Source organism: Zonotrichia albicollis, chromosome 7 (assembly GCF_047830755.1).
Source record: "Zonotrichia albicollis isolate bZonAlb1 chromosome 7, bZonAlb1.hap1, whole genome shotgun sequence".
In the NCBI taxonomy this organism is placed as follows: domain Eukaryota; kingdom Metazoa; phylum Chordata; class Aves; order Passeriformes; family Passerellidae; genus Zonotrichia; species Zonotrichia albicollis.
The window spans coordinates 33,310,380-33,326,291 of NC_133825.1; the positions used below are offsets into that span (position 1 = coordinate 33,310,380).

At 44.1% G+C, this 15,912-nt stretch overlaps 1 protein-coding gene across 1 annotated transcript; it reads right to left on the bottom strand.

The window, feature by feature from the left end:
* Positions 1-9,099: 9,099 nt before the first annotated feature.
* On the bottom strand, positions 9,100-15,467 carry LOC106630734 (bone morphogenetic protein 2). Its single transcript, XM_026799683.2, has 5 exons — positions 14,849-15,467; positions 14,620-14,762; positions 13,783-13,899; positions 12,413-12,614; positions 9,100-10,803 (listed from the first exon to the last, which is right to left on the bottom strand). Exons 1-5 carry the CDS (start codon positions 15,327-15,329, stop codon positions 10,358-10,360), a joined length of 1,389 nt encoding a protein of 462 aa, XP_026655484.2. The 5' UTR covers positions 15,330-15,467; the 3' UTR covers positions 9,100-10,357.
* Between the last annotated feature and the right edge of the window lie 445 nt (positions 15,468-15,912).

The following is a 15,912-nucleotide window of genomic DNA, read 5'->3' on the forward strand; positions in this document are numbered from 1 at the left end:
GCTGCCAATTTTTAGAAAGGGAATCAACTACAGCAACAATAATAATAATAAAAAAATAAAAGTCTCTAATCAATAATACAAAGAAAAATCATCCTCCCAAATATTTATTTTCCCCCGTTTTTTTTCCCTTCTGTTATACCTCATTTTTCCCCATCCTCCCACAGAATGTTTGCAAAATAGCATTAAAGATTTATGCGGTCGCTTTGGCTGGAGGGAGGAGGCGTGACCACGTCCTGAAAGTGTCCCGATTACAGCCATGACACCAACATCTGTGCTGGGAGGGGAGAAAAGCATCTCTCTCTTAGCCTGAGGCTCAACTGCGGGTTCGCTATCCACAGAGGGGAGGCAGGTGGCAAAATGACGGGGGTGGGGGTGTAAAACCAAGCCCTTTCCAGCAGGAATCAAATTAAAAAAAAAAAAAAAAAAAGTCATGCAATCCTTCTTTTCTTCCTGTGACAAGATGGGAAAGCTAGGAGGGGGGAGGGGGACAGGGTTGTATTTTCCTTAGGAAAACGATGATATTTAGTTGTCTCTCTATAAATTTGCATCTTATCCCAGCACGCATTTGTACGCGACAGTCGTGGCGCAAGTTCGGTCGCAGTTTCCCCTTCGGTCCCCAGCGCACCCCCGCCCACAGACACCTCGAAGTTCAGCTCTTGTACTTACACATGTCTGTGCGACAACACTCACCCTCTAGCTGCGGGGGACAGTGGAAGTAGAACATGGCCCTGCGGCTGGGTGGGCGCCCGCTGCTCGCAGCTGCGAGCCCGACGGCGGCGGCACCGGGGCCAGCCCGCAGCCACGGACCCGCACCAGCTCCCGCGTCCGGCACCGCCGAGGTGCCTCCTGCAGGTCTGAACACACAGAGGGAAAGAACAGAATAGGTGGAGAGCCAGAAGAAAACACCTGAAGAAACCCTGAATTGATAACCCTAAAGCCCATCCCAGAGGAAGAAAAGAAAGTAGCGCCTGACCCTGTGCAACGAATTAAAAAAGACAGAGGCAGAAAACTCCGTGGTAGGCGAACAGTAATCAGAATCAGCAAAACTTTGTTGGTTTGTTTTTTTTTCCCTGCCCAGAATAGCAGATTGTGCCTCTCTTGTTTTTCTATATATCCATCCATCCATCCATCCATCCATCCATCCATCCATCCATCCATCCACCTCTCTATCATCTATCTATCTATCTATCTATCTATCTATCTATCTATCTATCTCAAATATTCCTTTACAGAGCAAATAGTTACATAAAGAAAAAAAAATGTTTGTAGGTAAGATTGAACTGCTTAAAAGAAAATTTAAATTATTTTGCCAAAATGAAACAGCCATAAATTCTAAAAGCTGCCTTCTTTTTAAAGCATCCAGCACACTGGGAGCCAATGTTCCTCAGCAAGGAAAAAAAACCCAAGCAACAATTCAAATTTATATGCAGTCATACTAAAAACAAACAAACAAACAAAAAATCCAGAAGGTACATGAATATAGTAATCCATACCTAAACCGAACAGAAGTAAAAATCACCGGTAAGGTTTGGGGGCGTTTTGCTTTAGAATAAGACGCTGGGAGTTGTTGGCTGCAGAGACAGAAGGGCTCTGTGGAGTTCTGGAAGTGGCCAGATGTCTTTATATCTGTCTACAGCATGCTCTGCCTCTCAGCACTTGCCTTTATAATCTCACGCATAATTGGCCTTAATCTGATTATTTCCAGCGCTGTCTACAGTGAGTAACTTGGATAGGTCTATTGGGCCCTACAAATGGCCCACGTGGTGTGCAGAGCAGGGGGGGGGGTGGAGAGGATGAAAAGAAAAAAACGTGTAATTTCTCAGCAAACGCCAGGAATGTGAACGGCAGCAACACAATCCCATTATTTTCCGAGCGCCGGCGCTCCGGGGCTCACAGCCCCCTGCGTGTCCCCCCGGCCCGGGGTGCCCCGGGGTGCGGGCCGGGGGGGCCCCGAGCGCTGCCGGTAATTGCCGCCGGATGGGTTTTGGGGGGCCGCTCTGCACACGCCTCGCCTTTCCAAGCGATCGTACCGCGGCAAAGTTTGATTTTGTTCGCAGCGAGGGGTCTCTGGATTTATGCTCGCTTCCCGTCTGCAAATGATATGCGGCGGGACCCTTCGCAATTACTTTTAAAATGCATCCGAGACATAGGCTCAGCGGAGAGAGATGGCCCTTGCCTCAGCCCGGGTGAAAATTAGACTTTAAAGTACCCAGATGAAATTTTCAAGTCAGGGACGCGGGATTGGATCAAATCACATAAACTGCAAAAAAAGCAAGTATAATGGCGCATAATTGGTTCTGTAATAGCATTACACAAGGATAATAGCCTGTTATGGCCCCCTGCACATTAAGTGCTTCCCTGGCGTAAAGCCTTTATGATATTAAAGGGGGAATATAATGATATTTTGGTTATTAAATGCGTGTAATTAATTTATGCACCACTGAAAATAAAGTTGGTATTATGACCCACTCAAGATGCATCAGAAGATGTAAGTCAGACAACTGTTGATAAGTTCTGGTGTCTATGTTTCGTCTAGACTGCTGATTTTATTTTGGAACAATTGCTTCTCCGGCAGACTACACAAATTTAATATTTTATAAAGATTGTAATGTTCTGTGCAGGAAGGGCGAGCAAATCTACACAGGCTCTCTTAGATCTGATGGGAGTTTAAAGACAGAACATTCATACCAGAGCAAAGGAGATGGATACAGGCAATACAGGTGCAGAAATAGTGATATTGAAGAGATGATGTCTTTGGGAAGTTGATTCTGTACACACAATCTCATTAAATAAACACTAATAAGCCGTAGAAATATCACCTGCTCTGTCTTTTACATTAGGCATAGATGTGGAAATTCCCCTAACGTATATTCAAGTTGGAGCTATGCTTCCATCCTGTGAAGCATTAATGTAGCAAAGCAAGGCAAAAATTAATTTTGAGATACAAATTGATTTGATCTGATCCTATCTTATCCATTCACTTATAATTTTAGCATAGTACTAACAGATGTAGAAGGCTGTCTTCAGGTGTTTTATATACGTTTAGATGTCTACACACACACTTTTAGGAATATCTTTGTTTGACAACAGACATTTGCTCACCATCCAGGCAAGTCTCTGAGCAGTAAAGTATACTATGAATTGAGATGGTTTTTACAGCACCATGCAAGATCAAAGACCAATGCTCTGAATCTGACTGCACTTGATAAAATAGCAGCACAAGCTTTAGGTCAAGTAACCTTAAAAAGAAGACCATAACCTAGATGTGCTGCCTGCATCTCTCCTGACAGTCTCCCCCTCCTGAGCTTTAAAATCCACACAGGGCCAGTGCTGTAGGATCCCTTCGCACAGAGGCAGATGTGCCTTTTCCTTTTTCTCTGACATCAGGAAGAGATGAGTGAGATAGTGTTTTATCATAAGAACCCCTAATAAAATAATAATAACTTCATTATGGTGCTCTCTGGCCTTGCTCTAGTCAGGGGGCTGCATTGCTGTTTTGGCTCCAAGACTCACTTTCCCCAGCAGTTCCAAGCCTGCAAGTTCAGCGTATTACAGGAGGGGGAGAAGGCAGAATGGAGCACGGGGAAGTGCTCCAAGTAGCTGCTTTTTAAATAGAAGCAAAAGAACCCTGAACCGGTGGAGACTCAACTTTCTCCCAAGGACCAGCAGCTGCAAAACAAGGAGATAACTAAGCAATATATAATCCCCCACCCTCGCCAGCTCGGCGTCTGTTTAATTTTAATGCTCGAAACGCGGGGCTGACATAATTAAAAGTTAGCGCTGGGGAGTCCTGGGTGCTGCTCTCGGGCGGACGGAGCCCGGGGCGGCGGCGCTTCAGCACCACGGAGAGCGCCCGCAGCTCCGGCCCCGCTCCGCGCCCCGGCCCCGGCCCGGCCGGCGCTCCCCGGGGAGCGGCTGCGGGCAGGGCTGCTCCGGCCTCCCTCCGTGCCCCCCCGCTGCAAACGCTTTCCTGCCAATCCGGGACTACAGGGGAAAAAATATGCACTAAGTTGTTTGGGATCATGACTAGTATTTCCCTGGTGGTTCCTCTGATCTAGCAACCAAAGCACTAAAACAAGAATGAAATAATGTACAGAGCTAAAATATTTCAGGGAAAAAATACCTTTAATGTAAAGGTAAAGTCTCCTTCATAAACTTAATTTTCATTACTATTATTATTACTGTTGTTATTACTGTGACTATTGTGACATCAATATTAGTTACTAGGTCTGCAAGAGAAAGCCCAAATAAGTATAATTCAGGATAGACACTTTGCTCACTGTGTCTGTCTTAGAGCAGAACTGTTCCTGTGCTGCACACACAAACACACCTCTTATATTTCAACCATGAAGACAAAACCTAGGGCTGAACTGCTGAGCAAAATCACTGAATGGATGTTTTCCTTGGAAACACTGAGCTTTGAGGGGATCATTCAAAAAACTCAAGGAACAGCTCAGTCTGAATAAATGGCCCTCTTGCCCCTCCATGTCCAAATGCTTCCTTTCCTGTGATTCTCAATACCTGACCACAGAAAAAGGCTAGCGGCTAAAAGGTTATTTTACCCTAATTCATGTGCAGTAAAATGTATTTTCCAATTAACCAAATTTGCCGATTTGTCCCGCTTGGACACTCTTATAATTTATAATGTAAAAGTGTTCTTTCTTTATCTAAAGACCAAGGTGACTGCTTTTAATTTTCTGTAACCTCTTTACACTTGATGTTCACCAGACTCATAATGTTAATTGGCTTCATATACGGATCATCAGTTTAATGAAGGAATAAATCCTATGTTGCTTTATGTCCCTCTGTTTTAACAATGATTGCTTTAATGAAGAATGTGACGTGTTTGAAATCAAAGCTGCAGGAGACATTAGAGTTTTTTTTTAATGATGACTGAATTGCTTATTTAAAGCTAAACCATGAGGTTTTCATATTTCAAAATATTTTCTTTAAATAATTTTACATGGAAAATACTGACACATTCCTCATCAGAGAACTCTTTCTTTGCAATTACAGGCAGGGACTGAGAATAGCAGAGTCCTGTAATATAAACACCCCAATTATGTTATTAAATTATCTCTAAGCTTTTATATCACTGCAGTTTTCATTCAGAGTTTAAGTAAAACTCCCATTGAGTTATAAGTAGTTATGCCAGCCTAAAAAAGGAGTATTTGGGGGTAACTAATAAACCTTTTTGTCAACCAACAGTATTTCCACTGTTCATGGGTAGATGAAGAAATTTACAGGGGAGAAAGGATTGTCAGTTCATACACAAAAGCTTTAGATTGCTATAGTTTATTTTTCCCCATGGGAATTTTAGGATTTCAGGAGCAACGGTAAAATGGAATGAAACATGGACTCATAGAGGTAAGGTGACTGCAAATCAGAGCATCAATTAGGTCAAGCTGGAAAGCAGCAATTAGACCCAACTGCATGTGCTAGTTACAGTAGCTACAACAGGTTTAACATGTGCAAAGAAAATGAATTCTGGTAATTGAACTTCTACATTCCTGGTCCCATTTATAGTAAGCTTTCCTTCTCTCTCTTCCTTCTGCCTTTAATGGAGACTTCTATACTGGCATGCATATACTGGTGTGCATATACTGGTATATATTTTCTTCTAATTTGAGAGCTGTTAACAGAAATTACATGACTATTAGATAAAGGAACATGCAGCATCAGAGAGGAAGGTCTCTGATCAGAACCTAGACAAGGGCTAAGCAATCAATTAAATTGGATAGAAATTTCATGACATGGCAAAGGAAGTGCATGAGACTGAAAGGGATATTAGCTTAAATTACATACCACTGAGAAGTTATTCAGTATGCCAGGCCTGATCCCACAATTTCTTGTCTTGTTTATATCCTGGGAAGTGTTATACTCTTTCAATCCAGGTTGCAAAAAGCTTCATGTATGTACACACTGACCTTCATCACTGGCCTCCACATAGTTCTCTTAGTGCTGCATGTTCCCCTTCAGAGCTGGCCAGGACCCTATGAACAGCCCATCATTCACTCTTGCCCTCCCTCTCAATGCAAAACAAGAAGGAGCCTTGTGGCACTTCTAGTGGCACACAAGATTAGTCTGCCTGGAGCGTTCCTCAGTATCCAACACTCTGCCTGGAGCTGTGCCTTTACCAAACCTGTGCTTAGCACAGGCAGGGTCTGTGCCAGGATAAAGGCAAACAACACTGGTTTTCAGGGGGATTATCTGGGCTTTTAGTGAAGATATCATACAAAGGTGCTTCTTCCAGGATAAAATAAGTGTTCTAACCAAGAGTTGTGAATAAAGACTTCCAAGGGAAGGTCTTTCAGTCTATGGCTTTTGAGGACACAGTTGCATGGCCACAAACACTGGCTCAGCACAATTAGCAGAAAATATGATGCAAATGAAGAGTTGATTACAATGTGGATCACAGTAGAAAGTGTATACAGATTTTTAAACACACACACACCTGTTTTGTGCTGCCTGACACATATAACCTTATGGTTAATCAAGCAAGGTTTCTGTGAGCAGATCTGAGCCAGCATACTGGGGTTTATGCTGCTTTGTGTGACAAGGCCTGAATTTACAGCATCACCAAATCGTGGTTTCAGTTAAAGTTTAGTCACTTCTCAGTATCAGGTCATTTTCACAGGGAAAATCTGCAGCTTCTGTTTTCCTCGATAAGGCAGGCCACGATCTAGCTCTGAATAAGGGCAGTTAGTATATGCAAGAATCTAAAGCTGCACACATTCTGTGACAACAGAAAGTTAGCAGTCTCCCTTATTCTGTGAATGGCTTCTAGCAGTAAGCCCAACAGGAAGAAATAAAACATTCTACTAGCTGCTTTAATGCACTGTTGTCTCATTCACCAAAAGTAAGACAAATTCACACCTAATTACTCTCCTTGGAGGTGGGCTGCACTCCAGGCCAGCAGAGAAGTGGCCTAGGTGTGACATACTTTTGCACAAAGCCATTGAAATGCGCCCTCTGGGTGTGGCAATGCTCTCACATTAGTCCAAGCACTCCATCTCAGTTCTGGGAAAGTTTCACCATCCTTGGGGCTGAACCAGGAGTGAAGCTGCCTCTGAACACGTGCGCGTGGGGGTACATAAGAATGAACCCACATATGTACACGCACTTGTATGTGCAATCTGAAAGGGTCTAGGGATAGTTTGGAGGGTTTAGTATCTGTAGGAAAGCCCTGGAATTTACCATAAACACCCAGTCACTCCTCTTTCCCGGAGACAATCTCCAGGACTATGAATAAATACTATCCTCCATTGCTCTTTCAAATAATTGCCCCATTTCCTATACGAAGAACAGGAACCATAGTAATTACCCTTGGCAGTCTGGAAGAAACACCCGAGCATTCCTAGAAGATTGCCTCATACCAAACAGCATTTTCAAGCCTGCAGAGTGGATAGAAGAGAGCTTACAGCAGCGCTGTGATCCAGCTTCCTCAGGGCAGGCACATAGACGTTTTCTCTTCCTCCCCAGCTCACCCCATCCCCCAGAAAAAAGGAAACCACCTCAGATCAATTTCCCCGAGCCCATCCTTTCTGCCTTACCTGTTCCAGGACACCCCCAGCAGATCCTTTCCCCTGCTTCAGTGCCAAGGAGCACCTGCCCATCATCTACACCTTGTGAAAGGAGTACCACAGAAATCCCTTAAAACAAACATTTCTACTATCAGGAAACCACTTCTGTGAATTTGTGCTCTTCACAGTTGGCTCTCTCCCACAACACACTGAGACCCCACTGCCATGTTGGCTTAGTGCTCTCCCCACCTTAAGGACAGAGTGTGACTGCACATACCTCACCAGCCTGGACCACTTTAGTTCCAAATTTGGACCAAATGCTTTGTCATGGGGCTGAGTGTAACCCTTCAGCTCTACCATGAGTAGGATTTTCTTCTTATTTTGGAATTTGTACATGTTTCAGTTAGTGAATGAGAAGAAAATTCACCTTTATTTTAAAGCAAAACAAAACAAAACAAAAGGCAACAAAAAGAAAGAGCCTACTTGTGCTTAATTGTTATTCTAATTATAAGTTGTGGTGTAGTGTAAATTTTTTCTCTTGGCATTATTATGAACCTCATTTCCTTACAAAGTCCAGGATAAACAATTCCAATATATTTTGTTTTAATTATCAGGGTTTAATGGGGCATAATAAGACTAAGTTGAGTGGTGCAGAAAAAAAATAATTTAATGTGTGCAAAACTACCTAGTGCTCCTAGCTTGCCTGTGCATATTTCACCTATTGTAGGGCAGCACTCTGTTAGCTAATATTCAGTGTGCCCATCATTTATTTATTAATCATACTTGCTTTTCAGTAGAATATTTTTTTCCTGGCATCTGAAACAAGAAGAAACACATTACAACATCCTAGAAAAACAATGGGCAGTTCTCTGGGTTGAGCAGCGAAGGATGAAGCTGATATACAGCTAATGGTGCTGGAAGCATTTGTCATGCATGGACAGAAGATGCAATGTTGGACACAGATCCTGCCTCTGCCAATCCACTCCAAATGCTGCCAGTAAAAACTTCTGGCTTCAGTTCTTAGGGCCTCTACCACAAAAAGCAAAAATAATACATCAGCTGAAGTCACCATTCAGAAACAACCTGGTCCTGACTCTCACTGTAGATGCATGTTGCCACTCCCAAGGTGTGGTTCCTACAGAGTGAAAACACTGCAGGTACTTCTGCTGCGAAAAGGGGAAAGTGCATAAGAGCAGCCTGGGAAATAAAACAGTTAAAGGGAGATCCTTTATGGCCCTCTATGCTTCCCAAGGTCCCCATGGCACTGAATCCCATGGCTGGGTGTGGCTGATGCAGCAGTGAGAACCACCCTGCTACCAGATTTGCATTCCACTGTACCAGGACAACCACACACCAGGACCAAAACATTTTCACTTGAGGAATAACTACTGGATCCTCCCTGAAGGAAAACATGTCTATCCTCCTTATCTGTCATACTCCTTGGCACAGAGGACTTGATACAGTACCCACTGAAGCCATTGGGAATGTCCTCTCTTCTGGAAAATTATTTGATTCATGACTCTAGGAAAGGTTCAAATACAACATACAAACCATACCAATGTTACATTACATTTATTTAAAAAATTGCATTTTATATTACAGATTAATTTAATATACCCCAAGTGTTTAGGTTTTAAATTAAATAAATTTATTATACACATCAGTATTTACAGAAAGAAAAACATTACTTTTTTTTTTAAGTCTCATTGGAGTAAAAAAATTCTCCATGAAGATTCTAGCCATGGGAGATGCCACATTCTGTGAGAGGTCAGCCTCCTTCAAGGGTTCATGGAAACAAGAAACCAACCAGGCTTAAGATACACCTCAATGAATTGACTGAGGAATGGCAATGGGCTGGTTACCTGCAGGAAAATGTAGCAAGACTGAAAGATCTCAAGGGGCCCCATCCAAGCCTGTGCCCTCTATTCCTCAAAGAAGGGAGAGAATCAGCAGGTACATTGTGCATTCTAACAAAACTTGCCTCAGACACCAGACCAGGCCAGTATTTAGCACATTCTCCACATTCTCACAGACCTCCAAAGCTTCGTGGTTTTCTTTCTTCTTGCTAAACCACGAGGATTCTGACCCAAGCTTAGGATCCCACAGTAGAGCAAACACACAGAGGCAGTCTCTGGTGCCACACACCCTGACAGCCATCACAGGGACAGGCACTGCCTCACCTTACAGAGTTGCAGCCCTGAGTTAGAAGCCAAGTATGATTCCCAGACAAATACTGACCCATGGGCTCCTTCAGACTGGCTAGCAAGTCCCATGGGGACTTATGAGGAGTTCTCTGCATTTGGTAGAGCTGCATAAAGCTCAGGGGAAGAAGTCCATTTCCTGGTAATGCATGATCTGCAAATGGCAGAAACCTCTGAAATTAGCTCTGGGCAAATACTTACCCTGAAAGCTCAAAGTAGGACTGCACATCCCCACTGGACTGTGCATCCAAAACTGATTAGGGCTGTGCTACTGACACCTGCATCCCATTCCGGGTGGAGGCAGGATGCCATGCCTGTTAAATCACTAGAAATTCTGAGCCTGAACAGTCAACTCAATGTGCTTCAACTCCTTCACATAGTAAGTTTCTGATTTTAATATTTTCCTTGGTGAACAGGCACTCAAAGAGTTCTCCATGGAGGTCTTGAAGTCCTCAGGTCTTCACAAGCCAGCCACCTTTCCACAGCCATGGTGAGAGGAGAAGGATTTGAAGCACAGTCCAGTTTCTGTCTCTCCTGCCCTGTAAACTGAAATGCCATCTCCTTTAGTATCTTCAGTGATAATTGGGAAACTGAATCCAGGTGCACACACATGCAGAGAAAAAAGAAGTCTTGCTAATGACAACCACACCTTGTTGCCACCATGTCTTTATAATTTTTAAGAACAACATTCTGTTTGTCATCAAAGTAGAGAAGATTGAGGGACTTCAATTCATCTGGCACACAGCAGGGCATGCTGACATCCTGAGACAATTTCAGTGTATAAACAATGGACTGAACTGTGGCATGGTTTGTTGCATTTAGACTTTCCCCCAAAGGGAAGATGCAGGATCCTCTGCAGTAAAATGCATTGTATCCACTTGGGTGAATAATCCACCCTGACCAGCCAATGGCACGGAAGTCCACATAGAGCTCCCTTCTGTGACATCCTGCCAAGGGACTCCTGGCTGCAGGGGCTGCAGCAGCTCGGGGTCTTCTGCTCAGGCTGGCACTGCTGCTTTCCATGACAGCAGTGTCATCAGGAACATGTGAAGATTTGGCAGGGTGGTTTGCTTCTGATTCTGAAAGGAAGCTGTATATTAATATTTCACAAACAAAGTTCATCTACAAAGTAGAGTATTCTGTGTAAAAGTCTATTAAGTAAATCTACATCGAAGCCTTTAGAGCAGATTTTAAAACTGCACCTAACCTGTGAATGTACCAGCAGGGGTGTGTATTCAATTGCCACTTCAGCAATACTTCCTAATCTGTCAAATCTTGTGTCTTGGAAAAGCCCCAATTCAGCAGAAATAGGAAAAAACCCACAATGATCTACTAAATATTCTGAACTCCGCAGTTCCTCTTCAGGGCTGAATCTAGTCAGAATGGTATTAACTGCTTTCATACAGCCACTCCTACAACACACATTATGCTGGGCAGCGCTAACAGAGGGTGGAGATCACAGCCTTTTTCTCTCCAGTATTCTCCCAGGAAGTGTATACCTATACACTTGCAAAGCAGAATGTGTAGAAACCTGGTCATGTGCAAAGTAACATTGTAAAAAAATATATTTTTCAAATTTGTGATCCTAAAAAAAAAACACCACCAGGTTTACAGAACACTAAGGAATTAATTGTACTGACAATAGGATGCTTTCTTAAAGTATGTTCTGAGAAGCCCTGGGATCCATGGAGATCCATGTACACAAGGAACTCACTGATATGTAGAACAACCTGTGTGGTCACTGACCACTAACAACGGGCAGGTCTGGAGAGTTTCTTTGTTAAGAAATTTCTCAATCCTGACACAGTGCAGAGCTTGATGCTCATTAAACTAGATCTAGGATTTCACTATTCATTTTTATTTGGAAAACAAAAATAAACAAACCAGCCTAATTTTAGATTTTTAAATTTTATTTCTTATCAATTTCTCCATCTACTTCTTAATATTTTTCTACCTAGCTTCTAATATGCAAATACAACCGTTTACCAGGAAAGCCTGGAAAGCCAGAACAGCATGATTTTTGCCCCTCCTTCAAGCTCTTTGCGTTTATCAGGCCCTAAAATCCAGCCTTAGCTGATTTGACACTAAGGCCAATGGGAGAGGTAAGACACTGTTTTGTATTTTAAGGCACGAGGGCGTTGACTTTGATGAAAGCAGCCTTTAGTCACAATGCTAATTAGTCATTGAAGTTAAAAAGGTGCTTAAAAACCAAGGACATAGAATTTCAAATTGCTTGTTTAACAACCTCTTTCACTCTTAAAATCACACTTAATGACTGCTTACAGATACTTTACCAGAATTTTGACAAAGCATTCCAGGTCACTGAGGTTTTTTTCAGTATAAACCTAACATACAATTTTCATGCAAATTTCACCACCACAAAAATAATATAAGCAGTACTTAAAAAATGGAACTCCCACCCCCCTTTACAAACAGAATAAACCCAATTCTCTTTAGGATTAATGAATATTTCTGGCACACATAGTTTTTGTGAGGGGAGGGGCAATTTAGGATCCTGGTGACCTACTAGAAAGGACTATCAAATCAAATTTGGATCACTGACAAAGCAAAACTTCAAACCGGCTCAATACTGCAATAAACTAAATAAATAACTGAGGTTAGGTCTACATGAGGTACAGGAGGTGACAGAAGATGAACAGGCAATCCATATTCTAAAAGTGCACTTACTTGTAGCAGAGGGTACGAAGCTGTGAGACCTCCGTTTGTTACTGTTGGTGAAGAGAACAAGGAGAGCATTTCTGCTTTCCTGTAAAGTGCTCTGGCTCTTGGCAAACGTAACCACGTCGTGTTTCATTCCATTGCTGGAAACATGTGTCGCAGTTATCCAAAAGCCATGGTTGGAGCTGCTGTTTCCAACCCATTTGGAAACCTGGTGAAGATAGGGAAAAGAAAAAATATTGTTTCAATATTCTAATTACAGCATTATAATTAAGCAATGTTTATAATAAGTTTATATTAGGAAAAGAGAATAGGCAACAAGCTAGGAGAGCATAAGGACATATATTATAATAGAAGTGAGATAACTGTATAGCTGAGACTCCATTGACTTGAATATTTAAACAAGAAATTCAACACTTAAAATACAAAATAGCATAAGCATTCCCAAAAGCTACATTTACATACAGATAATTATTTTCAGAGAATTTACCAGTGAACATTTGAGTGTACACTCAACACTTTTTAATATTAAAATAAGCTCTCTCTGACTTTCAGCAGGAATTTATTTTTCATAGCAATCTGAACACAGTAATGTGAACTCTCCAGATTTTTCATACCGTTAAGACTTATGTAAATCTAAAAAAACATGGCATTTGAAGAAATTCACAATCAAGCAATTTTACTTATCTAATTGTTATAATTGCACACTGATCGATTAGGCCAGGTCATTCTCTAGCAGGAATATCATGAATTAAGATGGAACTCAACCAATCATCCAAAAATGCTGTTCAGCCTGATCATAAAGCTTAGGCAATGAAAAGCACCGTCCCAGAGTACAGCTTTAATCCACGTGTGGGTTCTTTTGCTATGGAAAGGCATTCACCTACTGTTACAATTTATGGATAGCTACAAAGCAGATCCTGAAGCTCACAGATACAGAAGTCTATGGAGAAAGCTGAACGACAGGCAACCCAACCATGACAAACTCCGGAAACACAAAGTTGAAGCAATACTGCTCTAAAGAAATGCTGCCAGAATAAAAGGAGAAATTAAAACCTACTGTTAGAAGGCAACCAATGCCAATTGCTTTGGCAGTCGAAAGACTAACACAAGGTTTTAATCAGTATTGGCCTGACGTCCCTTAATCGGCTAGGTTTGGGTTACTCAGTTCTCACCATGCTTGTGCTCCTAGCAGCTCATAAACACTTCTTTATTCCAGGTAGCACTGGGTGTATTTTTAAGGGTAGAGAGAAAGCTTCTCCCTCTGCTGCTGTCCTGTTTAAACTGACCTCAAAACCCAGCCTAATGGCAATGCTGGAGTTATAAGGTGTAATTTCAAGAGTTTAAGAAAAAAAATTAAGTCAGACTTCTCTGCTTACTGTCTGTGTGACGTTGAAGACTTCCCAGCCTTCCGTGTAGAGGGACAATAATCTTGATGCAATGAGATGCTTTTTCTGTGGCTTATTTTCACCCTCTAAGAGCTCATACACTTCCACCTAAATAACAGCAATAAACAACAAAACCAAGAAGAAATTAATTTGATTGTTCTTACAGCAAACTAGGAGGATGAAGATTAAGCAGCTTTCTGCTACATCACAGCTATGAAACTGTACCGTCATTCTAAAAGAGGTAAAAAGTAGATTTGGGACAGTTTAACAGAAAAAGTTATTGCTACATACATCTGCTTCTAGATGTGTTCAGAGGCAGAATACCAAATATAGGTACTATAGAAAATTATCCTAACCATCTCTATCCTGTTTTGAACACCTGACACCATCAAAGTCTTCTGTTCCTCCTCATATTTTTCTTCAGGTCTGCAAAAAGTCCAATTCTGCCCTTTGCCAGAGGAATAGACACACTCAGTTTCCTTACCGCCTTGTTTTCCCATGAATCCCTGGCTGTTATTACTACTTTTCGGAGCAGCTCCAGCAGATAAATTTCAATTCGAATTTCGAAATATCTCAAATCCCAGAAAAGTAATTTGGGATAGGTCTGACATTGGTATCTTTAGGGAAAGCTCACTGCCATAGCACACAGGTCAGCATAAAGGCAAAGTCAAAACTTTACACTATTTTGTATGGTGGAAGGAAAGGAAAAGTGAGGATGACAAAAATAACAACAAAGCAGGTTTGTGTGACACTAGTAGTTGCACTCCTTATTTTCAGCATTATTAACAAAGATAGCAGAATTAAGTGTTTAACTATTCCCCCACTTACTTTGCAGAAGTGTGGCGTGTCGGACCTTCTGGACCGATGTGCTGCCCTCTTAAGCTTGAAGACCCTGAACTCGGCTTTGAGCATCTGCTCGCCCCTTTCCATGGCGCTGATGTCGAAGTAGAAGTGGTGGTGGTCTACGTGAACTGGAAAAGACCCTTTTTTAGGAACACTGCCAGACTGCCCCCTCCCCCGGATTCACCGGGGGCTCGGCCCCGCCGCCCGGGCCCACCTCGGTCCTCGAAGCTGCGCACCACGTCTCCCTGCAGCAGCCCCGGGGCGCGGGTGATGCCGTTGGCGTCGGCCACCCTGTTGAAGAGATCCACCATGAACTGGGGCGGCTTCTTGCGGGGCAGCACGTCGGGCGGCAGCTCCTCGATGTCGAAGACCTCCCGCAGGCGCTGCAAGGCCGCGGCCAGCACGGCGTCCCGCGGGTCGGGCCGCAGGGGCAGGGCTCGGGCCGCCCGCAGGCTCAGCAGCCCGGCCAGGCACAGCCACAGCCACGGCGGGCGGGTCGCCATGGACGGCGGCGCGGGCTCGGCCGGGCCGCCCCGCGGCCGTGACCGCGCTGCGTGAGGGGGCAGCGGCCCTGCGGCGGGTCCGGCCCGGCCCGGCTGGGCGCGGCCAGGCGGGAGAGCCGAGCGCCGCTCAGGCCGCGCGGCCCCGAGGGCCAAAGGCCCCGGGCAGGGGCGGCCGCGCCGCGCCCGGGCCATCAGCGGCGCTTAAGGGCTCAATGGGGCAGCGCCGTGCGCTCGATGGCATCGGAGCGGCCGCCTCGGGCTGCCGGGGACAGGGCCAGGTGTCAGCGAAGAACAGAAGAGCACCGCACTTGCGAAACACCTAGCCTTTCAATCGACCGTCTTTTTTTTTTTTTTTTTTTTTTTTTTTTTTTTTTCAGCCGAAAAAGGCTTTGATTTGGAGATTGCAGAGCCCAGGTGATGTTTCCTGTCGTTGCCGTAGCAATAAAAAGTGTACTGGGACCTGGGCACGAGCTTCTGTACTTCCCTGCCTGCGGAATGCCCGGGATCGCCGGCCCCTTCCCGTCCCACAGCCTGCGGAATGCCCGGGATCCCAGTTCCATCCCCGGCTCCTTCCCGTCCCACAGCCCGCGGAATGCCCGGGATCCCGGCCCCTTCCCGTCCCACAGCCTGCGGAATGCCCGGGATCCCGGTTCCATCCCCGGCTCCTTCCCGTCTCACAGCCCGCGGAATGCCCGGGATCCCGGCCCCTTCCCGTCCCACAGCCCGCGGAATGCCCGGGATCCCGGCTCCTTCCCGTCCCGCATCGGACGCTGGT